This window comes from Pavona decussata, unplaced genomic scaffold, assembly GCF_977016875.1.
Source record: "Pavona decussata unplaced genomic scaffold, jaPavDecu1.1 SCAFFOLD_58, whole genome shotgun sequence".
Classification (NCBI taxonomy): Eukaryota; Metazoa; Cnidaria; class Anthozoa; order Scleractinia; family Agariciidae; genus Pavona; species Pavona decussata.
The window spans coordinates 3477029-3501467 of NW_028145480.1; the positions used below are offsets into that span (position 1 = coordinate 3477029).

The 24439-nt window shown below is 43.0% G+C and overlaps 2 protein-coding genes and 1 long non-coding RNA gene across 3 annotated transcripts; all 3 read right to left on the reverse strand.

Moving 5' to 3' along the window:
* Positions 1-10610: 10610 nt before the first annotated feature.
* On the reverse strand, positions 10611-11336 carry LOC146479719 (uncharacterized). The gene has a single exon (XM_085110299.1). The coding sequence runs from the start codon at positions 11334-11336 to the stop codon at positions 10611-10613; it is 726 nt and encodes a 241-aa protein (XP_084966425.1).
* A 3616-nt stretch (positions 11337-14952) lies between these two features.
* LOC146479720 (uncharacterized) lies at positions 14953-24205 on the reverse strand. The gene is made up of 2 exons (XR_014864872.1): positions 24122-24205; positions 14953-16523 (listed from the first exon to the last, which is right to left on the reverse strand). It is a non-coding gene; the product is annotated as an uncharacterized LOC146479720 (long non-coding RNA).
* LOC146479721 (uncharacterized) lies at positions 18671-19997 on the reverse strand. Its single transcript, XM_085110300.1, has 2 exons — positions 19964-19997; positions 18671-19584 (listed from the first exon to the last, which is right to left on the reverse strand). The coding sequence occupies exons 1-2, from the start codon at positions 19995-19997 to the stop codon at positions 18671-18673; spliced, it is 948 nt and encodes a 315-aa protein (XP_084966426.1).
* Positions 24206-24439: the final 234 nt, after the last annotated feature.

The window sequence follows — 24439 nt, forward strand, 5'->3', positions numbered from 1 at the left end:
TAGTGCACGCAGAGGCAGGTTTTATATATTCCGTTCAACAAAGGTCAACATGTTGAATTTCCTGAATTTCAACATGACATGATCCACTGTTCAACATCTGTTGAACAGTGTGTTATTCTTGTAACATTGGCTTCGTAAAAAGTTAATTACTGGCTAAACGGAAATACGCCGTTTATAAAACAAGATGTCTTTGCGTTATTCCTACCGAATAAGATTGTAAACAGATGGCTATATCAATGGATCTATATTCAAAAGATTGGCAAAAACGATCACATTTGCTCATCATTACTGATAGGGGTCATATATTGGATAAAGGAGATTTCTGACCTATCTCAGATTTTATAATCAGTCGAAAAAACGATTTGTACGATAACAGATTAGTCTGCTGTTATTAAACGAGAGGCTTTTAAGTAATGTTTAAAACTCGAGCAGCAGTGTTTTATCGGGGCTTAAAACGACAAAGCGCGGCCGAATGGTTTTAGACCCGATAAAACACGTGCTGCGAGTTTTTTGAACGGCTTCAAAAACATTCCTGGAAAGCATCTGTCAAAAGAGTTCATAACAACGATGCTTTTGTGAACGTTGGAAATTAGCATACGAGAAAAACATTAAACACCCCATACTAATAAGGAGGAGGTTTTATTGGGTTTTAAAACCACTGCACGTGATGTTTTATCGACCATTTGACAGGTCAAAGGGCTTATGAATTATTAATGAGATTTTGAAGATGCAACTTTCGTGGACTACTGGCCGTTAAGTCTCACATGCCTAGTCAAAGAAAACAAAGCCGTGCATACAAGTGTGACACCTGTCTTCAAATTCATGGCGGGCTGAAAATTCAGCCCAAAAAGGAACATTTCAGCGCAGTTCAAGTGACACTCTTCCATTCCGTTCGTGCCTTTGGAATTCCTTACTTTCTTTTTTCTTTCTATTTGCCAAGCGAGCTCAACTTGTCAAACAAACTGGAGCAGCCTTGATGGTCTGTGTATAGGTACTGAATTTCCAGTAGGTAAAAGCCTTCTTTTATAATTGGTTATTAAACGCATAAAACAAATTTGGGCTTCTTCGCTGAAGACAAACTTTCTGGAAACACGAAGTACCTCAACGCTAATCCTTTTTTGAAATATCCTTGGTGCAAGATTGCAATTCTGTTTCAGTGCTCTCAAGCCATATTCAAACTAAACTTTCATTCCCTTTTACTCTAGGGAATCTTTTATTCACACTCTCATGTGATTATGGTTAACTGAAAGCCCGAAAACCATTTCTGAAAAACAACTCAGTTCTCAGCAGCGAACCACCATTTAGGTCAATGATGTCAAGACGCACATGATACAGTTAAAAGTTTCTTTCTATATCATAATTTTGCAGTAATTTCAGCAAGAAACAGCCTTAATTTGCTAGAAGTCAAGCCGGTAATCACAGCCTGTATCATTTTCTGCTATCATTTTCTGTTCATTTATATCGCGCTGTTCCGTGGCGAAAACCGAAAAGAAGAAGTTCGGTACCGGTGCTTTGCCTATTTCAGTTATGTTTACAGAGCCGATCAATCAAACTTGCTTCTGCATTTCTTTAGAACTTTAAAGAGGTGATCGATCTCCAATGTGATTTGTGCGATGTAAATTATGTCGGCTTTACTGCCCGACACTTACACCAACGCATAAGTGAACACCGCTATTCTGCTATCGGGAAACACCTTGAAACACAACATGGCAACAAAGGAGCGAAGATTGATCACCTCTTTAAAGTCCTAAAGAAATGCAGAAGCAAGTTTGATTGCCTAATATACGAGATGCTGTTTATAAAGGACACCAAGCCTTCTCTCAACACTCAAAGTGACTCAATTCGCGCCAAACTTTTCACTTGACTCTTTCGTTTCTTTTTCTATTGGTTCGTTTTGTTTTACTTTGGGTAATATACCCATAGGACACACAAATATTTTATTGTTTTACGTCTTTATATATTCTTGTTTTAACTTTTACCTTTTTGACTTGATAATGGCGTAGAGTAACGCCGAAACGTCGTTCGCTTCTTAGAGTTTTTAAAATGTTTTTAAAGAATCTTTTAGCGTTTAACTTTTCGATAAAATGATTTATAAATTACAATGATATTTTATTTGATTTGCTAAATAATGCAAAATTATCGCTGAATAATATTTTTACACTTGGCGCCCCATATCAGAGGGGCTTCATGGCTTAGTATATAGTAAATAGTGTCTAAATTATTAGGTTTGTTTTAAGGAGTAGAAATAACATTTAAGTGTGCTTAAAATTAGATATGATTGTCACCTATTTTTGCTTTTGAATTTCCCGGGCGCGGCCATCAGTTGGATTTCATTACGTCATTGCGGTGCCGCTATTGTTAGTAAACAGAAGTTCTCTTGTGTGGAACAAGGTACTGAGATACAGTGTTGGCTTAAAGAAGTTAAAGGAAGAGCCGAGTTAAGGACGGTGCCTACTTTTGTTACTGTGTATACGTTCTGCGCATCTCGAGATACTCGGGTATCCTATGGGTGGTGCCGACGAATACAGGGATATTTTTGCGCGGTTTAAAACTATTGGGAGAATCGAAAAGGAACTTGGGGGTAACCATGCATTAGTCAGAGATAATAACGCTTAAATTTGAAAAAAAAAAAAAAAAAAAAAAACAGACAAACAAAAACCGCCACACACTGTTTTGTACTTTACCACTTTTTAGAATAATTGTTGCTTAATTATCTCTAAACATTGCCCCGCTACCCCCGATTTTGTTTCTGGATTCCAACAGCCCAATATGATCTCTGACTAATATCTACTTTTCCCACATGATCATAAACTGTGCAAAAATACTTCTGAATTAGGAGGCACCGTCCTTAAAAGCGTTATCAGCTATTTTTCAGAAATCCATCGTTTAGAAATCTATATTTGATAAGCCCAGTCGGCGTTTTACAACTGATCCATATTTTACAAATCCAATCCAGTCAATCTTTAAAATATGTGAAATTATGGGCATGAAGGGTTCAACCTCCAGGCGGGGAATTGCCTTTTAAAACCTCCTTGATTGTCATAAGTAAAAGATGTTTCTCCCTGATCTCTTAATATATGTTGGACACTTTGTTGACACAGCGGAGAGGCACCAGGAATCTAAGTAGTTCTTCTTTATTCTTTGACGACGATTCTTCACGATACTACGTCTACACTACTCAGTTCTTTTTCCTACTAGTATCACTGAAATCACGCCTTACTTTATAGTGTGCTGTAAACATGTTTACGACTGTAACTGGACCAAGGCCAGAAGGTCCCAACACACCTGTTCTAAGAAAATAGACAGAAAGGGAAACCAATCAGGCTGATAAATTCCTTACGTGTTTTGCCTTGATTTCAACCAACCCAAGCCAAGGTTAAAGGGAGTAGGCAAACCTGTCCACAGCACAGCTGTTAACTCTAATCTTTAAACAACAGGAAAATGTCAAACAATCTGGAAAATATCCATCAAAACTATCGAAAGGAAATAACAACTAAGTCGAAAACACACCCTTACATTAACTTCACAATATAGAGTAAGAAATAGCCTTTACTCCGGCAAAGTAAAAATGGCAATCACGAACAAATAATTGAACCATGACTTTAACAATTTTTTTTTTTTTTAACAATTCGTGTTTTTGCACAGGATCAGGTATAGAGCAGGGAATGCTAAGTTGCACGTACCGTTGTTTTCTTTGCGACTTCAATTGGACCGCTATTAAAATAAAATAAATTAATAAATTACTTTATTTAAGTGTCAATGTCTTTCGCGCAGAGCACTAGCTGATTGTTGATTTTTTTTAGGAGAGGGGAAAACCGGAGTACCCGGAGAAAAACCGCTCGGAGAAAAGACGAGAACCAACAACAAACTCAACCCAGGTATGACGCCGAGTCCGAGAATCGAACCCGGGCCACATTGGTGGGAGGCGAGTGCTCTCACCACTGCGCCATCCCTGCTCCCCAAAGATTGCGCAAGTTTTGCCTGTTTGTGTACTAATGTTTTTGCAATTAGAGAGACGCCAAAAAACAGACCACTACCGGATCCAGAGGACACCAAATCCACCTTCATTGCGAGTCAGGGCGACTATGTACAGCGACGAAATAGTTACTACCAGAAACACCACAAATTTCCCTCGGGTGTTTTAAAAGTCTTCAGTTAGTACATTGAATTGCTGTTTGGGGGAAATCACTGAATATTTTTCTTTTCGCCCTCCTGTTTTTCTTATGATTGCTACAAATGCTTAACTTTTTTTTAACCCCGGCGCTCAGCGATCAAAGCGATCGCAACGACCGTAGCCGGCATAGAATGCCTCCTAATACAGAGATGTTTTTGTCCCAGATTGAAACATAATTATCTCTGAAAATGCATGGTCATCGCCGATTTTGTTTTTGGATTCCAAGCACTTCTTGTTAACATATGCTTTTCCCACATAGAGTCAACTCTCGCTTTGCGGACACCTCGTTATTACGGACAACCCATACGAACAGCTGTTAAATCCCCAGAAAAAAATAAATTACAGTCGTTTGACTGAAATAAATTCCCGCTATTACGGACTCCCGAGGGTGTCCGCAATAAAGGGAGTTGACTGTAGTCATAAACAGTGTAATAATACCTTTGTTGTAGAAGGCATATGCCGAGATGCGCAAAATCGCCGTGGTATGTGCCGGGAGGAGTAAAGGAGTCACCATTCTTGGATCCAGTTCGCAGACTGATCGGAAATCCCACTCAATCCTCAGTGTTTCCTGTGTGTTTTGCCATTAAAGATGAAGAAAGCGTTTTTGACCCGTTGACGCTGAGTGACGTTTCCGAGATAGATTTGCGGTTGGAAAAATTGGCAAAGTCTGGCGAAAAATTTGTACCTTAATCTATTGCAAGGTTGATGACATTCTTGAGTTTGCATTGCAATCAGAAAAACCTGTTCCATCATTTTTAGTGCTTTGACGTTATGAACACCCAATTAACCATAGATCTTGCCCCTTAATTCGTCAAATTTAGATGAACTGCAGGTAAACAAGGAGACTTTCCGTGACATGGTGTTGGTAGATGTTTATGATCCAATTTCCGGTGATGATCATGACAAAAGCTTGTTAATTATCACATTTAAGGTTCAACAACTGCGCACCACCCAGAGTGAAAAGACTTTTTCGTAATCAATAAAGCTTATGGCTTACCGGTTAACTAATTCAACAGTTTTGTTTAACCGAGATAAAAAGACTTCTTTCGTTTCTTACGCAGAAAATTATACTAGTTGGGCCTCCTCACAAAGACAAATACACATGAACAGGCACGTGCTATCAGGGGCACCCAAAGGATACAATGTGAACAAAATACTTTTAAAATGTCCGCTGTGTTTCCAGAGTGTTCCTCTGGCATGTCTTTCCGGTAATGTATGTATGTAAATCTTTGTTTAAACACGGAAAATCATCAGTTAAGCTTAAGTTAAAAACTAATTACAACTGCTTTTATTACAAGATTGCCGTGCGGGAGTCCGTTATATCAGCTAACTTCTTGATATTTCGCTTAAAATGCTCAACGGATGAAGCATTTTTTAAGCGTTTGGGCAAGTTATTCCATAACATGGCCCCGCTGTAAGAAAAGCTTTGTTTCAAATAATTGGTGCTTGGTTTGCTAAGTAAACAAAGCCCGTTCGGTTCGGATTCTATAGCTGAAAATTCAAGTCGCAGGAATTCTTTGGAAACACTCCATTGTCCGCTCCGAAATGGAAAGGAATTAGTTTGTCAATGTCACGGAAGTTTGAGGTGAGGCTTAGCCGTAACTGAAGAAAACTCTAGTTTTTTATCATAATTTAATCCGGATTTCGGAGAAGCCGGTTAAAGCAGATAGTCCACGAAAACGAACCGTTCAATGCCCTTGATGTTATGCAAGCAAACAGTAACCACAAACCCTACCTTTGTAGATCTTGCTTTTGAAACGTTTGACCGTGTGCTGACAGAGTTGACAGTAAGCATACATGCGGACGTGAACCAGTAATTTGAACTAAAAACGCGATATCGACAGCAACTTGGAACTAAATCCGGTTATCTAGAATGAAATCTTAAACTATTTATATACGGCCTGATCCTCGAGTGAAAGACTGATATTTGAGGCAGATAAGAGATTATCTTATCGGCGTGCGGTGTACAGTTGACCACGCGCAGTAAAGAGTAAAGCTTTTTATGCTCTGTTTGATTTTTACATCTTCCTGGACATCTTCCAATTGCAACTTTGTGGACATTTTTAAGATGCTTAAGCTGATAATTCTTCCTTGAGGTGGAGGAGAAGGATCTCTCATTTCAAAAGACGACAAACTGTCTATAATTAAAAAGAAAAAAGCTTGGAAGGGTCTCCTATTTCAAAATTAAAAGACGAGAAATTGTCGACCATAAAGAAAAGACTCTGGAAGCGTCTCCCATTTCAAAAGACTCCCAGGGATGGCCTCAACCCTGGTGTATATTATTAGTTCCATCGTGCTGAATTGTTTATTAGTACCGTTTAAGGTAATAGAAAGTAAACACTTTTACAAGCAATTTTTCGATAAGAGTTTTATAAACATATAGCAGTGTTTGTGTGCTAAGCGAGGAGAAGAGCTTGGGAGGGTCTACCATTTCAAAATTAAAAGACGTGAAATTGTCGATCATAAAGACTGAATGAGTTTGGAACTGGGTCTCCCATTTCAAGACACGTTCTAAATGGTGGGGATGGCATTAAAGACTCATCCGTGATAGAATGCTTAGTTTAATTTTGTTACAAGTTCATGATCGTCCATATCCTTATGAATGTTTCTTTTTTTGTCTAATATCAACAGAATTGATAACTAAAGGTTATTTGGCCATCAAAGATAGTTTCGAGTGGTGACGTTTCGAGCGCCGGCTTAATAGCCCTTCATTGTTCGTTGAAAATGTACGTGGAATTCGGTGACAGCCGAGGAGTTACCCTACTTTTAATACAGAGCTGAATTTTTAAGAAAGATCGATTATGTCAGTTATTGGACCGGCTACTAAGATGGGTACTGAAATGGCAGACGCACTGCTTACGAGATGGGTCATGATTGCTATTTAAAGCACATGAAACAGAATGCAACATCGTTCAACACTGATTTATTTCTCAACAAATCAGTGTTGAGCGACGTTTAGAATTGTTGGTGCCCTGATAAATTGCTTGATGTTTTCTTTGGTCGTTCACCGGCGACAGTGTTGCACGCAGAGGCGGGTTTTATATTTACAACAACGCTTTATTAAAAAAAAAAAAAAAAAAAAAACAGACAGTTACAAGCTGGTTATGTACCTACCCGCAAATAGCTGAAGCTAGTCGAGGCGGGTAGGTATGTCTATGTTAAACTAAATACAAATAAATTTGGTGTTTACAACTGAATTTACTAAAATAAAAGTTAAATAAGTATTAAACAAAAACAAGTGACGCAAAAAGGATTCGCTAGCTGATCGACATTAAAGGATTGTTGCATATTCACAAGCTTTTCATTATTTCAAGAATAGAAGAAGGTGTAAGGTAAGCATTTTCTTTTTTTAAAATGTTGATAAGTATTTCCTGTATTTGTTTTTTGAATAATTTTCTGTTGTCAGACTTTCTAATATTATCCCGTAAAGAATTCCATAGCCGTGCGCCAAATCGAGAAAATGAATTCCGGCTTTAGTTGATCAAGACGTGAAGACATGATATAAAGTTTGTCGGCGGTTTCTGACCTGGTGTTGTAGGAATGTATATCTGAGACATGTTCAACAAAGGTCAACATGTTGAATGGCCTGAATTTCAACATGACATGATACACTGTTCAACATTTGTTGAACAGTGTGTTATTCTTGTAACATTGGCTTCGTAGAAAGTTAATCACCGGCTAAACGGAAATACACCGTTTATAAAACAAGGTGTCTGCGTTATTCCTACTGAATGGGATTATAAACAGATGACTATCAATGGATCTATATTCAAAAGACTGGACTTAATCAGACAAAAACGATCACATTTGCTCATCATTACTGATAGGGGTCATATTGGATAAAGAAGATTTCTGACCTATCTTTGATTTTATAATCAGTCAAAAACCGATACCAGTATAAATTACACGCAATTATATTAAAGCCAACTATGCTGATCAATAGATTAGTCTGATGTTATTAAACGAGAGGCTTTAAGATGCAATTAAGTGGACTACTGGCCGTCAAGTCTTCAGATTTTATAATCAGTCGAAAAACGATCTGTACGATAACATATTAGTCTGCAGTTATTGAACGAGAGGCTTTTAAGTAATGTTTAAAACACGAGCAGCAGTGTTTTATCGGAACTTAAAACCACGAGGCGCAGCCGAATGGTTTTAGACCCGATAAAACACGAGCTTCGAGTGTTCTGAACGGCTTCAAAAACATTCCTGGAAAAGCATGTGTCAAGAGAGTTCATAACTCTTGAACGTTGGAAATTAGCATACGACAAAAACATTAAACACCACATACTAATAAGGAGGAGGTTTTATCGGGTTTAAAACCACTGCATGTGATGTTTTATCGACCATTTGACAGGTCAAAGGGCTTTGAAGATGCAATTATGTGGACTACTGGCCGCCAAGTCTCACATGCCTTCCTAGTCAAAGAAAACAAAGCCGTGCATACTCGTGTGACACCTGTCTTCAAATTCATGGCAGGCTGAAAATTCAGCCCAAAAAGGAACGTTTCAGCGCTTTTCAAGGGACACTCTTCCATTCCGTTCGTGCCTTTGGAATTCCTTACTTTCTTTCCTCTTTGTATTTGCCAAGCGAGCTCAACTTGTCAAACAAATTGGAGCAGGCTTAATAGTCTGTGCTTAGGTACTAAACTTCCAGTAGGTAAAAGCCTTCTTTTATATTTGGTTATTAAATGCATAAAAGAAATTTGGGCTTCTTCGCTGAAGACAAACTTTCTGGGAACACGAAGTGCATACCTCGACGCTAACCCTTTTCTGAAATATCCTTGGTGCAAGGTTGCAATTCTGTTTCAGTCTTCTCAAGCCATATTCAAACTAAACTTTCATTCCCTTTTACTCTAGGGAATCTCTTATTCGCACTTTCATGAGATTATGGTTAACTGAAAGCCCGAAAATCATTTTTGAAAAACAACTCAGTTCTCAGCGGCGAACCACCATTTAGGTCACTGATGTCAACACGCACATGATAGAGTTAAAATTTTCTTGGCCTATATCATAATTTTGCAGTAATTTCAGCAAGAAACAGCCTTAATTTGCTAGAAGTCAAGCCAGTAATCACAGCCTGTATCATAAATATTGGAATCACAACGCATCAAATACTGAAAATATGGCTTCTTCAGCTGATGTTGTCATGAAGCAATGAACAATTCCTCAGAACGCTCCCATTTTCTGTTATATCGCGGTGTTTCATGGGGAAAACCGAAAAGAAGAACGTTCGGTAACGGTGCTTTGCCTGTTTAAGTTATGTTTACAGATGTTTAGTTTTGTCTTGATACCCTAAAATACCCGCCATTTCTTCACTCAGTAGACTGCATGAGTCTGTGAGCGCAAAACGTTATTCACAGGACGATACGTTGATCCCACGTTGACAGAAATTCTTTACTATACACGCTCTGAAGTTGTTCACAACAATGTTTGCGACAAAGTCTATAGTAAAACAGCCTTAATTGAACCATTACGAAGCGACGTTAATAAAGCGTTACTAGTGAAGCGATTGTACCGTTCCAGCAGTTGTATTTGAAGCGATTGTAAAGCGAGGCGGTTTCGAAAACTAAGAAATAACGAAATAAAAACTATAGTTGGACTAAGTACGAAACTATTCCTAACTTCAGAAAACACACGTAGGACTGACTTAATCCGATGTAACTAAGGTAGCAAGTACAAGACTTACTAGAAACTAGTATTACAAACTATAGAAACGAAAGTAAAACGTTCGCTGATACGAAAGTCACTTTTGTATCAACTAGATACAAAAAAAGTATAAAAACTTACATCTGTGTCCACTTGAGGGATCTTAGACTCAAAAAGGTAGACGTTACAAACTTGACGTTAGCGCGGTGACTCGTGGACTAGAACTGGTGTTTTTAATTTCCTAAACACGTAGCAAGAAAAACTACCTAATACAAAAGATAATACATTTCTTTGTTCCATATGCCGTGCGTGGGCACGTATATCCGTTGTCCTAACCACAGGAATTAAGAATGATCTAAGTCAAAGAATTTAGCAGCAACCTTCCCGGTCCCTTAAACACTGTAAGCCGTGTAACACACTATGGCAAAATACAAAAGGCTGAGCAAAATTCTAAACCTAGAATTAACCTAAGGTTTTTTTTTTTAAAGCTAAAAGTTAGTAATGCACTTAAAGTGTGCAAATAATGTTCATTGCTACTAAGAACAACGTTCAGTCTATTTTTCAATCTTTGCACTCGTCAACATCTTTGCTGTCGTCAGAGGTATCCATCCTGTCTTCTGCAGTCAGTGTAAGGATAAGCTTGTGTACTGGTCGGCGGAGCTCTGACGTCTCTGTCTTAACAAATGCACTCCTGACGAAACCCTTGGAATCTGGTTCCTCTTTCACGACGACGCCCATTGACCAGTCATTTCTCGGCTCGTTTTCATCATGTTCCGTTTCTCCTGATATCACTTGGGCATCTGCTGATGTGCGGGCAGGTACTCTTTTTTCCACCGCGACCAGAACAGGTTACACAGGTGCTGAACTCTACGGCAACGGCGGCGCATATAGGCACCATTTCGTTGAAACTTGCCGGGAGGGGGAAGAGTAATACTTGTCTTCATTGTCAGGATCTGGTTCTGTGATAGCGGGAAAGGGTCTTTGGAATCACTTGAGGTGGCAGTGGTAGGTCTTAAGTTGATGATAGATTCAACCTCGCACGTCAAGGTCTGTAAAGATTCGACGTCTAGACGGCTGCCATTATCGCGGAGTAGAGTATTGAGGATCCTTCTCGTTCGTATCTGTCGTTCCCAAACTCCATCCATGTTGCTGGCAACAGGCGTGTTGAACGTCCAGTCAACCTGCCCTTGGGGGTTCTTCTCGGCGATCTCGTTGTGATCCATTTCCTCCATGGCTTCACGAGGCTCTCTCGTTGCGCCAACAAAGTTGGTTCCGTTGTCACTTCTAATCTCGCGCACAGAGCCTCGACGGGCGATAAAACGACGCAGTGCGTTCAGGAACAAGTCTGTTTCGAGCGAGTTAGTGACTTCGATATGAACTGCTCTGCTCACAACGCATGTGAATAGTGCTCCGTATCGTTTGCCTTCCTTTGTAACGTACGGACCGACGAAATCCAGTCCAACATAAGTGAAGGGCGGTGCCGGTGTCAGTCTGTCCGGTAGTAGATCAGCCATTTTCTGGTGCTGAGGCGGGGCTCGGTGGCGACGGCATGTGACGCACGAGGAGATAAGTTGGCGCACTGCAGAGTTTCCTCCAACAATCCAGTACTTCTCGCGTAGCCGTGCGAGAAGATGTCCACGCCCTGCGTGTCCAAGTCGTTCGTGTGCGTGACAGATGATTGACGTTGCCACGTTGCTCTTGCGAGGCAGGATAAAAGGATGCTTTGATTCCTGCGGGATGTCAGCGTTGGTTAATCGACCACCAACGCGCAAGAGACCATGAACGGGTCTAGGCGGTAAATGGAGCTGGTCTTTCCTACTGGGATTTCGTTTATCTTGGAGCGTGACTGTTCTTCATGTTTGAGTTTGTTGTTGCTTGCTTGCTCCAGGGTCCGTAGCTCGTTTTCGAAGCTCTGGAACTGTGTGAAGCGAATGATTACGAGTTCTGCATCTTCTAACCCCTGAACGGTGAGCGGTGAACGGTCTTCGTTAAGCTTGTTTGGCTGATCGTTCATTCTTTGTGACCTGCGTTCCCTGAAAACAGCTTTCACTCGCATGTACACTGCGACGGCCTTCTTTAAGCGGTACCAGCTGGAGTAATGTTGCTGTAGCTTCGTAACTGTATTTGCATGTGCAGGGTCGGTGATCGTTGTTGCACAGACATTCCCTTCTTTCTTGACTTCTACATCTTCACTTGGGATTTCACCAAGTGTTAGCGGCTGTGCTGGCCATGCTTTCTCCGGTTGCCACAGGAACTGTGGTCCAATCAGCCATCGTTGTTGTTCGGTTAACGTTTTAGCGTCCAGTCCGCGCGAGGCTTCGTCAGCGGGATTCTCCTTCCTGTCCACGTACCTCCACTAGCTAGGATCGGATAGGTTACGCATAAGCTGGACGCGGTTCGCAACGTAAACTTGGAATCGTTTCTGATCGTTCGCGATGTACCGCAGTACTGTAACGGACGGTGTGATACTGCACGGTTTCAGGTTTATGGTCTAGTTCTTTCTTGAGAATCTCGCCGAGGCGAACAGAGACGGTGGCAGCAGTCAGTTCAAGGCGTGAGATAGTTACTGATTTGATGGGGGCAAGGCGCGCTTTTCCCATTAGAAATGAACAGTGTATGCGACCTTCGTTGTCGCAAAGTCGTTGATAAGCCACTGAGCCATAACCCACGGTACTTGCGTCTGAGAAAACGTGGATTTGTCTGGACGTCACCTCTCCGAACTCCGTTGGCTTTACACAGCGAGGAACGGTTAAGAGTTTGAGCAGTGGTAGTTCGTTTCGCCACTTTTCCCAGCGCATGCAGGAAGTTCGTCGTCCCAACTAAGTCTTTCTTCTCTGCAGAGGTCCTGGAGTAGTTTCTTTGCAGTTAGAGTGAATGGTGCAGCGAATCCGAGGGGATCGTAGATAGAGGAGACAACAGAGAGTATTCCTCTTCTCGTGGCCGGCTTGTCTTTCACGGTGATGCGAAACTTGAAGGTATCAGGTTCGACGCACTTCTTTGTTTTCGTTAGCTGTCGTGCGCAAGACGAATTAATTAAGAGCAGCTGGGCGAAGAGACGGCTGCGAACGGATGAACTATCATTCGGTACTCTTTAATTTCGGCGTTCAAATCTCCACCTGGCCACCACAGAAATCGTAGGAAATCACGCTGGTAGGCAGGAACTCGAACTTGGTAGAACACAGCCTCAATGTCATCCATAAAGGCTACTGGCTCTTGTCTGAAACGAGTTAGGACACCATCTAGAGAGTTAGTTAGGTCTGGGCCTTGCAGTAGTTGATCGTTTAGCGAAGTTCCAGCAAACTTGGCACTTCAGTCAACCACCACTCGGATTTTCTCCGGCTTCTTTGAATGGTACACGCCGTGCTTTGTCTGGAAGGATTTGGAGCGATTTACGAGGGACTTTCTCTGCGTATCCTTTGTCGATCATCTCGGTGATGAAAGCTACATAATCATTTCGGTAACGTTTGCTTTGTAGCATCTTCTTCCTTTGCCACAGCGCTCTCTTGAAAGCTTGAGCTTGCTGGCGATTGAAAGGGGAGCGGTATTTCATAGCGGCCTTCCGCGTGCATGATGTCGTTCGAGACTTTCGACAGAAATCTTCTATCTTCGTGAGAATGACTTAAGTCCTCTGGAAGGTTGCTTGAAGCCTTTTCGCTGAAGTCCAGCTCGAACACTTGTAATGGCGACTTGGGAGTGATGATTTCCTTTACGTTTTGCACTTCTCTGACGGTGATTCTGTTTACAGTTACTTTGTTTGTTGCTGATTCCGTGATAACGTGCAGTGGTCTGCTGACCGTCCACCTGTGTTTCAGCTTTGCAGCATAAGGACCGTCACCCTCGTATGGCACCACACTGAGCGAGGCAAGCGCAGCTGGGCAGTTGCTTCCTATAAGTAGACTTATATCTATGCTTGAATCATTCGCTAGCGATTTCCTCAAGATGATTAAGACGTCTGAAAATTTCAGGAGCCGGGATCTGGTCAAGGTCAACAGGAATCTCGTCTCTGATGTAGGCTCGTGGTAGCTCGATAGGACATTTGCCGTTCAGGTCAGTAATGACCAAATCTTCGACGACGGTTCTTTCCACGAGGCTTTGACCATGCATCGCCCCAAGCTGCAATGCTGTCTTTGGTCCTGGTACTTTCAAACGCTCTCTCAAACGTTCGGTGAAAAAGCAGCCTCAATTGCCATTGTCATAGAAAGTGTATAGGTCTTCACTGTCTTGTTGGTGTTCTTGTCAGTGATCAATACAGGCAGGATCGTTTGCAGAATGGTAACTTCGATACTGTCCTGCGGAATATCGGTGCACGTGTTGTTCACTCTAAGGGTCTTCTGGCTCGTGTTCTTTATGTTGGGGTCACCGGTACTGTTTTCTTTCTTTGGCGAGAAGCCGTCTTCATGCAGTAGCGTAGGGTGCGGTCTTTTGCACTGCTGACATACTCGTTTCTTTCTGCAACTTCTTGAGAAGTGGTTTTCTCCGTAGCAACCAAAACACAAGAACTTCTCGGTCAGAAAGGACTTCCGTTGGTCAACGAATTTCTTTCTGAAGTCTTCACATTTTTCAAGGTCATGTGACGTGTGGCACAGAGAGCATCGGGACGCAGCAGCGTTTTGGCGGGAATACCCGGCCCCGTCTGAAGAGGGAGATCGGGTCGTTCGCAGATTCCGCGGCGTACTCCACAAATTTGGTCAGATCTCCGAAGTCAGCAATCTTCCCGTCCTTCCGCCTGCCATTTACTATGGTTTCGCGCCACTTTGTTTGCAGGTTGTTTGGCAATTTCTGAACGATTGGTTGCATGTGCGGTGGATGGTTTACTACTGCCATGTGCACGATTGTTTTCATGGCGTTGTTGCATTTGGTGAGGAAGAACGAGAAGCACTTTAGCGCTGGTCCATCATCTTATTTAATAACTGGCCAACTGGAGAGCTTCTGCATGAATGCCTTAGACACCTAGTATGGGTCGTCGTTTTCCTTTTCGAGAAGTTAACGTGCTTCTGCGTAGCCTTCGTCAGGTTCGATGTGCAGGCAACCACCGATGAGGTCTTTCGGGTCGCCGGTGAGGTGTTGGTCGAGGTAGTTCAGACGGTCTGCATCGCTTGCTACTCTCGACTGTATGCGCGCATCGAACGTTTTGTATTTCATCAGATCTCCGCTGAACTTAGGTTCTTCCGGCTGACGGAGAGTAACAGCGGTAGCTAGTTGTTGTTGTGATGGAATCATGTTCTGTATTTGGTCTTGCTGAATTTTGAAAACTTCTTTCAAAAGCTCTTCATCGTTTTTCTATACGCTAGGCGTTTCCGGTTTAATTTTGGTGGGAAAGGCACGGTAATAGAATTCAGGTGCTGAGTTGAGTTGTTGAGGTTCTTTTTTCTCATTGCGTTTTAATTCGTGTTTGACTGCAGCCAAGCCAATCAGAGTGTTTACAGGTGATGGCAGTGGTTCTTGTTTACGATCAGAGGAGGGCGTTGGTATTAAACGCGAGGAATGAATCCCGAGATTCGTCATCACGTGTCGGTAATTCCGGTTTCTGTTCTTCTTCTTATGCCGTGAACGCCTGTTCTCTTGCTTTGGCTGTGGCAATCTCGAGATCAAGCTGTATTTGCTCTTTTGCGGCTTTCAATTTTAGTCTTTCGTCAAGCATCGAGCGGTCTACCATGAGTTCGGCGACTTTGGCTTTTCTTTTATCCGAACCGACTAAGCAGGGATAGGGCTAGAGGAGCGTGATGCACGTGACGAACGTGTTGAGCGTGACCTGCGTGACCGCCTATCCACTTCAAATAATCTGTCTAAACGTTCGCTAATCTTTGCTTCGCACTCCAAAACTCAATTAACTACTTCCTTTTAGTATTCGAACCTGCCACTCTCCTTGTCAGTCAAATGTTGAGAGACGTGTTCCTTGTCTTCCGGTGAAGTCAATGCCTCATAATAGAGGTTGTGGGCGTCGTGGAATTGTTGAACTAATCTGTCCAATAGAACAAGTTCCGTTTTCACAACATCTAGATTATTACGATCGGTCATCAACTTTTTGATGTCGGTACGTTTGCGGGAAACTGCCGATAAAGCTGTCGTTTGCCTGTTTAAGTTGTGTTTTTTACTCCATTCCCTTTTCGGTGGGCTGGTGGAAGCGCGAGGCCGATACTTCCAAATCCTTTTTGTCTTCTTTCACGGTGTCCGTTTCGTTAATAGTGTTGACGTTTTCGGTGATTACCGTATTAGCGTTAGAGAGTTCATAATCTTCGACATCTTGGGTTGGTTTCTCATCGATACCTTCCGTACCGCAAAGGTCTTCGTTTAAAGGTCCTTTGTTCGACCACGCGCTCGCAGAATTTTCCTGATCACGATCCATTTCGAATTTCGGATTGGCCGTTTTGTCCTATATTCAGATGAACCAAGCGTTTTCTTTAACCGTTAGGTTGAATGGTGCGTTCTGAACTATAGGAGGAATCTAACCAGAGATTTTTCGAAGCGAACGTGAGCGCAAAACGTTACTCACAGGAAGAAACGTTGATCCCACGTTGACAGAAATTCTTTACTATACACGCTCTGAAGTTGTTCACAACAATGTTTGCGACAAAGTCTATAGTAAAACAGCCTTAATTGAACCATTACGAAGCGACGTTAATAAAGCGTTACTAGTGAAGCGATTGTACCGTTCCAGCAGTTGTATTTGAAGCGATTGTAAAGCGAAGCGGTTTCGAAAACTAAGAAATAACGAAATAAAAACTATAGACTAAGTACGAAACTATTACTAACTTCAGAAAACATACGTAGGACTGACTTAATCAGATGTAACTAAGGTAGCAAGTACAAGACTTACTAGAAACTAGTATTACAAACTATAGAAACGAAAGTAAACGTTCGCTGATACGAAAGTAACAACTAGATACAAAAAAGTATTAAAACTTACATCTGTGTCCACTTAAGGGATCTTAGACTCAAAAAGGTAGACGCTACAAACTTGACGTTAGCGCGGTGACTCGTAGACTAGAACACGTGTTTTCTAATTTCCTAAACACGTAGCAAGAAAAACTACCTAATACAAAAGATAATACATTTCTTTGTTCCATATGCCATACGTGGGCACGTAAATCCGTTGTCCTAACCACAGCAATTAAGAATTATCTAAGTCAAAGAATTTAGCAGCAAATGGCAAAATACAAAAGGCTGAGTAAAATTCTAAACCTAGAATTAACCTAAGGTTTTTTTAAAGCTAAAAGTTAATAATACACTTAAAATGTTCAAATAATGTTCATTGCTACTAAGAACAATGTTCAGTCTATTTTTCAATCTTTGCACTTGTCAACATCTTTGCTGTCGTCAGAGGTATCCATCCTGTCTTCTGCAGTCAGTTTAAGGACAAGTTTGTGCACTGGTCGGCGCAGCTCTGAAGTCTCTGTCTTAACAAATGCACTCCTGACGAAACCCTTGGAATCTGGTTCCTCTTTCACGACGACGCCCATTGACCAGTCATTTCTCGGCTCGTTTTTATTATGTTCCGTTTCTCCTGATTCCACTTTGGCCGCTGCTGAAGTGTGGGCAGGTACTCTTTTTTCCACCACGACTAGAACAGGTTACACAGGTACTGAACTCTACGCCAACGGCGGCGCATATAGGCGTCATTACGTTGAAACTTGCTGGGAGGGGGGGAGAGCAATACTTGTCTTCATTGTCAAGATCTGACTCTGTGATAGCGGGAAAGGGCGTTTGGAATCACTTGAGGTGGCGGTGATAGGTCTTGAGTTGATGATAGATTCAACCTCGCACGTCAAGGTCTCTAAAGATTCGTCGTCTAGACGGAGTAGAGTATTGAGGATCCTTCTCGTTGTCCGTATCTGTCGTTCCCAAATTCCATCCATGTCGCTGCCAGCAGGCGGGTTGAACGTCCAGTCAACCTGCTGTTGGCGGAGCTTCTCGGTGATCTTGTTGTGATCAATTTCCTCCATGGCTTCACGAAGCTCTCTCGTTGCGCCAACAAAGTTGGTTCCGTTGTCAGTTCTAATCTCGAGCGCAGAGCCTCGACGGGCGATAAAACGACGCAGTGTGTTCAGGAACGAGTCTGTTTCGAGCGAGTTAGCGACTTCGATATGAACTGCTCTGCTCACAAGGTATGTGAATAGTGCTCCGTATCGTTTTCGTTCCTTGCGGCCTTCCTTTGTAACGTACGGACCGAAGAAATCCACTCCAACATAACTGAAGGGCGGTGCTGGTGTCAGTCTGTCCGGTGGTAGATCAGCCATTTTCTGGTCCTGAGGCGGGGCTCGGTGGCGACGGCATGTGACGCACGAGGAGATAAGTTGGCGCTCTGCAGAGTCTGCTCCAACAATCCAGTACTTCTCGCGTAGCCGTGCGAGAAGATGTCCACGCCCTGCGTGTCCAAGTCGTTCGTGTGCGTGACAGATGATTAACGTTGCCACGTTGCTCTTGCGAGGCAGGATAAAGGGATGCTTTGATTCCTGCGGGATGTCAGCGTTGGTTAATCGACCACCAACGCGCAAGAGACCATGAACGGGTCTAGGCGGTAAATGGAGCTGGTCTTTCCTACTTGGATTTCGTTTTTCTTGGAGCGTGACTGTTCTTCATGTTTGGGTTTGTTGTTTCTTGCTTGCTCCAGGGTCTGCAGCTCCTTTTCGAAGCTCTGGAATTGTGTGAAGCGAATGATTGCGAGTTCTGCCTCTTCTAACGGCTGTGCGGCTGTGCTGGCCATTCTTTCTCCGGTTGCCACAGGAACTGTTGTGCAATCCGCCATCGTTGTTGTTCGATTAACGTTTTAGCGTCCAGTCCGCGCGAGGCTTCGTCAGCGGGATTCTCCTTCCTGTCCACGTACCTCCACTAGCTAGGATCGGATAGGTTACGCATAAGCTGGACGCGGTTCGCAACGTAAACTTGGAATCGTTTCTGATCGTTCGCGATGTACCGCAGTACTGTAACGGACGGTGTGATACTGCACGGTTTCAGGTTTATGGTCTAGTTCTTTCTTGAGAATCTCGCCGAGGCGAACAGAGACGGTGGCAGCAGTCAGTTCAAGGCGTGAGATAGTTACTGATTTGATGGGGGCAAGGCGCGCTTTTCCCATTAGAAATGAACAGTGTATGCGACCTTCGTTGTCGCAAAGTCGTTGATAAGCCACTGAGCCATAACCCACGGTACTTGCGTCTGAGAAAACGTGGATTTGTCTGGACGTCACCTCTCCGAACTCCGTTGGCTTTACACAGCGAGGAACGGTTAAGCGTTCGAGCAGTGGTAGTTCGTTTCGCCACTTTTCCCAGCGCATGCGGTAAGTGTCGGGAAGTTCTTCGTCCCAACTAAGTCTTTCTTCTCTGCAGAGGTCCTGGAGTAGTTTCTTTGCAGTTAGAGTGAATGGTGCAGCGAACCCGAGGGGATCGTAGATGGAGGAGACAACAGAGAGTATTCCTCTTCTCGTGACTGGCTTGTCTTTTACGGTGATGCGAAACTTGAAGGTGTCAGGTTCGACGCACCATTGTACACCAAGTGCACGTTCTATGGGAAGATCGTCATAATTCAAATCCAGCGTTTTGACGTGTTTAGAACGTTCCTCTTCCGGTATGGACTCCATGACACTCCGTCGGTTGCAGATAAACTTCGTTAGAGGAAATCCGCCTTTACCGCATGCTTGGCGCAAACGGTCGATCTGGTCCTTGGCTTTAGCTTCCGTATTAACGGATCGTAAACAGTCATCAACATAAGAGTTGCGGCGCAATGTTTGTGTGACTTCACTTCCGTTTTCTTCTTCGTTTCCATTAGCTGTCGTGCGCAAGACGAATTAAGAGCAGCTGGGCGAAGAGACGGCTCCAAACGGATGAACCATCATTCAGTACTCTTCAATTTCGGCGTTCAAATTTCCACCTGGCCACCACAGAAATCGTAGGAAATCACGCTGGTAGGCAGGAACTCGAACTTGGTAGAACATATCCTCTATGTCATCCATAAAGGCTACTGGCTCTTGTCTGAAACGAGTTAGGACACCAACTAGAGAGTTAGTTAGGTCTGGGCCTTGCAGTAGTTGATCGTTTAGCAAAGTTCCAGCAAACTTGGCACTTCAGTCAAACACCACTCGGATTTTCTCCGGCTTCTTTGGATGGTACACGCCGTGCTTTGTCTGGAACGATTTGGAGCGATTTACGAGGGACTTTCTCTGCGTATCCTTTGTCGATCATCTCGGTGATGAAAGCTACATAATCATTTCGGCAACGTTCGCTTCGTAGCATCTTCTTCCTTTGCCACAGCGCTCTCTTGAAAGCTTGCTGGCGATTGAAAGGGGAGCGGTATTTCATAGCGGCCTTCCACGTACATGATGTCGTTCGAGGCTTTCGACAGAAACCTTCTATCTTCGTGAGAATGACTTAAGTCCTCTGGAAGGTTGCTTGAAGCCCTTTCGCTGAAGTCCAGCTCGAACAATTGAAATAGTGACTTGGGAGTGATGATTTCCTTTACGTTTTGCACTTCTCTGACGGTGATCCTGTTCACGGTCACTCTGTTTGTTGCTGATTCCGTGATAACGTGCAGTGGTCCGCTGACCGTCCAACCGTGTTTCAGCTTTACAGCATAAGGACCGTCACCTTCGTATGACACCACACTGAGCGAGGCAAGCGCAGCTGGGCAGTTGCTTCCTATAAGTAGACTAATATCTATGCTTGAATCATAGGCAGGGATTTCGCTAGCGATTTCTTCAAGATGATTAAGAAGTCTGACAATTTTAGGAGCCGGGATCTGGTCAAGGTCAACAGGAATCTCGTCTCTGGTGTAGGCTCGTGGTAGTTCGATAGGACATTTGCCGTTCAGGTCAGTAATGACCAAATCTTCGAGGACGGTTCTTTCCACGAGGCTTTGCCCATGCATCTCCCCAAGCTGCAATGCCGTCTTTGTTCCTGGTACTTCCAAACGCTTTCTCAAACGTTCGGTGAGAAAGCAGCCTCCACTGCCATTGTCATAGAAAGCGTAGCTCTTCACTGTTTTGTTGGTGTTCTTGTCAGTGATCAATACAGGCAGGATCGTTTGCAGAATGGTAACTTCGTTACTGTCCTGCGGAATATCGGTGCACGCGTTGTTCACTCTAACGGTCTTCTCGCTCGCGTTCTTTACCGCCGTTGGAGTCACCGGTACTGTTTTCTTTCTTTGGCGAGAAGCCGTCTTCGTGCAGTAGCGTAGGGTGCGGTCCTTTGCACTTTTTACATACTCGTTTCTTTCTGCAACTTCGTGAAAAGTGTTTTTTTCCGTAGCAACCAAAACACAAGAACTTCTCGGTCAGAAAGGACTTCCGTTGGTCAACAGATTTCTTTCTGAAGTCTTCACATTCTTCAAGGTCATGTGACTTGTGGCACAGAGAGCATCGGGACGCAGCAGCGTTTTGGCGGGAATACCCGGCCCTGTGTGAAGAGGGAGATCGGGTCGTTCGCAGATTCCGCGGCGTACTCCATAAATTTGGTCAGATCTCCGAAGTCAGCAATCTTTCCGTCCTTCTGTCTGACTTTTACTACGGTTTCGCGCCACTTCGTTTGCAAGTTGTTCGGCAATTTCTGAACGATTGATTGCATGTTCGGTGGATGGTTTACTACTGCCATGTGTGCGATGATTTTCATGGCGTTGTTGCATTTGGTGAGGAAGAACGAGGAGCGCTTTAGCGCTGGGCCATCATCGTATTTAATAACTGGCCAACTGGAGAGCTTCTGCGTGAATGCGTTAGACACCTTGTATGGGTCGTCTTTTTCCTTTTCGAGAAGTTAACGTGCTTCTGCGTAGCTTTCGATGTGCAGGCAACCACCGATCAGGTCTTTCGGCTCGCCGGTGAGGTGTTGGTCGAGGTAGTACAGACGGTCTGCATCGCTTGCTACTCTCGACTGTATGCGCGCATCGAAAGCCATGATGAACGTTTTGTATTTCATCAGATCTCCGCTGAACTTAGGTATTTCCGGCTGGAAGAGAGTAACGGCGGTAGCTGGTTGTTGTTGTGATAAAATCATGTTCTGTATTTGGTCTTGCTGAATTTTGAAAACTTCTTTCAAAAGTTCTTCATCGTTTTTCTGTACGCCAGGCATTTCCGGTTTAAGGTTACCTAGTACCTTCAGAGGTGACTCGCGTTTAAGCGATGTAGCGCGTCCAGTTTAAACTGTAGATACCTAAACCCCCATATCAAATTAAAGCTTATAGAGCTGGCTATTAAACTATACCAAGAATTTTGAAATAAAATGAATTATCGAATTTTTCACGACCTCAGTTTGCGAGCGTCCGAATCACCTTTTTAAAGCTACAAGTCAAAGTGAATTTTGTTTTTTGCTAATTTAATTTGCTCCTCAGTTTCCCGCCTCAAAGCGCTAAAAAAACGTGTCTGCGTTTTGCCATATTCAATCGCAGTGAAAAGTTATAGAGCATTTTCGAAATAGAATGAAAAAAATGTGGAGTAATCTTACAAAAATCGCTCTCGAAGAAAAAATATTTCGAAAGAAAAAATTCGCAGATAGGTTTTTTTTGTTTATATGTTAAACTAGCTACTGTTCAAGTTTGAAGGCAAACGAACAAATTCCTTTTGAGTTTTAGCTCTTTGAAGTGGCTCCTCCAAGTGAAAAAAATTTATTCGAGAAAACAGCGCTAAAAATTCGGCAATTCATTTTATTTCAAAATTCTTGGTTTAGTTGGATAGCCAGTTCTATAAGCTTTAATTTGATATTAGGGTTCAGGTATCTACAGTTTAAACCGGACGCACTACATCGCTTGGACGCGAGACACTTCTGAAGACACCTCTGAAGGTACCGTTTAACCTTAATTTTGGTGGGAAAGGCACGGTAATAGAATTCAGATGCTGAGTTGAGTTGTTGAGGTTCTTTTTTCTCATTGCGTTTTAATTCGTTTTTGACTGCAGCCAAGCCAACCAGAGTGTTTACATGTGGTGGCAGTGGTTCTTGTTTACGATCAGAGGCGGGCGTTGGTAACACGAGGAATGAATCCCTAGATTCGTCATCACGTGTCGGTAATCCCGGTTTCTGATCTTCTTCTAATGCCGTGAACGCCTGTTCTCTTGTTTTGGCTTTGGCAATCTCGAGATCAAGCTGTAATTACTCTTTTGCGGCTTTCAATTTTAGTCTTTCGTCAAGCATCGAGCGTTCTACCATGAGTTCGGCGACTTTGGCTTTTTCTTTTATGCGAGCCGACTGAGCAGAGATAGAGGGGCGTGGTGCACGTGACGAACGTGTTGAGCGTGACCTGCGTGACCGCCTATCCACTTCAAATAATCTGTCTAAACGTTCGCTAATCTTTGCTTCGCACTCCAAAACCCAATTAACTACTTCCTTTCAGTATTCGAACCTGTCACTCTCCTTGCCAGTAAAATGATGAGAGGCGTGTTCCTTGTCTTCCGGTGAAGTCAATACCTCATAATAGAGGTTGTGGGCGTCGTGGAATTATTGAACTAATCTGTCCAATTGAACAAGTTCCGTTTTCACAACATTTAGATTATTACGATCGGTCATCAACTTTTTGATGTCGGTACGTTTCCGGGAAACCGCCGATGAAGCTGTCGTTTGCCTGTTTAAGTTGTCGTGTTTTTTACTCCATTCCCTTTTCGGTGGGCTGGTGGAAGCGCGAGGCCGATACTTCCAAATCATTTTTGTCTTCTTTCACGGTGTCCGTTTCGTTACTAGTGTTGACGTTTTCGGTGATTACCGTATTAACGTTAGAGAGTTCATAATCTTCGACATCTTGGGTTGGTTTGTCATCGATACCTTCCGTGCCGCAAAGGTCTTCGTTTAAAGGTCCCGTGTTCGACCACGCGCTCGCAGAATTTTCTTGATCACGTGCCATTTCGAATTTCGCATTGGCCGTTTTGTCCTATATTCAGATGAACCAAGCGTTTTCTTTAACCGTTAGGTTGAATGGTGCGTTCTGAACTATAGGAAGAATCCAACCAGAGATTTTTCGAAGCGAATGTAAGCGCAAAACGTTACTCACAGGACGATACGTTGATCCCACGTTGACAGAAATTCTTTACGCGCTTTGAAGTTGTTCACAACAATGTTTGCGACAAAGTCTATAGTAAAACAGCCGTTATTGAACCATTACGAAGCGACGTTAATGAAGCGTTACTAGTGAAGCGATTGTACCGTTGAAGCGAAGTACGAAACTATTACTAACTTCAGAAAACATACGTAGGACTGACTTAATCCGATGTAACTAAGGTAGCAAGTACAAGACTTACTAGAAACTAGTATTACAACCTATAGAAACGAGGAAGTTAACATTCGCTGATACGAAAGTAACAACTAGATACAAAAAAAGTATAAAAACTTACATCTGTGTCCACTTGAGGGATCTTAGACTCAAAAAGGTAGACGTTACCAACTTGACGTTAGCGCGGTGACTCGTAGACTAGAACTGGGCTGAGTTGCTCGAAGTATGGTTAGCGCTAACCATTGGTTAAGACGTATTAAAACCTATACGGTTGTCATGGTATTTAACCCAGGTTAGCGCTAACCATGCTTCGAGCAACTGGGCCCTGGTGTTTTTAATTTCCTAAACACGTAGCAAGAAAAACTACCTAATACAAAAGACAATACATTTCTTTGTTCCATATGCCATACGTGGGCACGTATATCCGTGGTCCTAACCA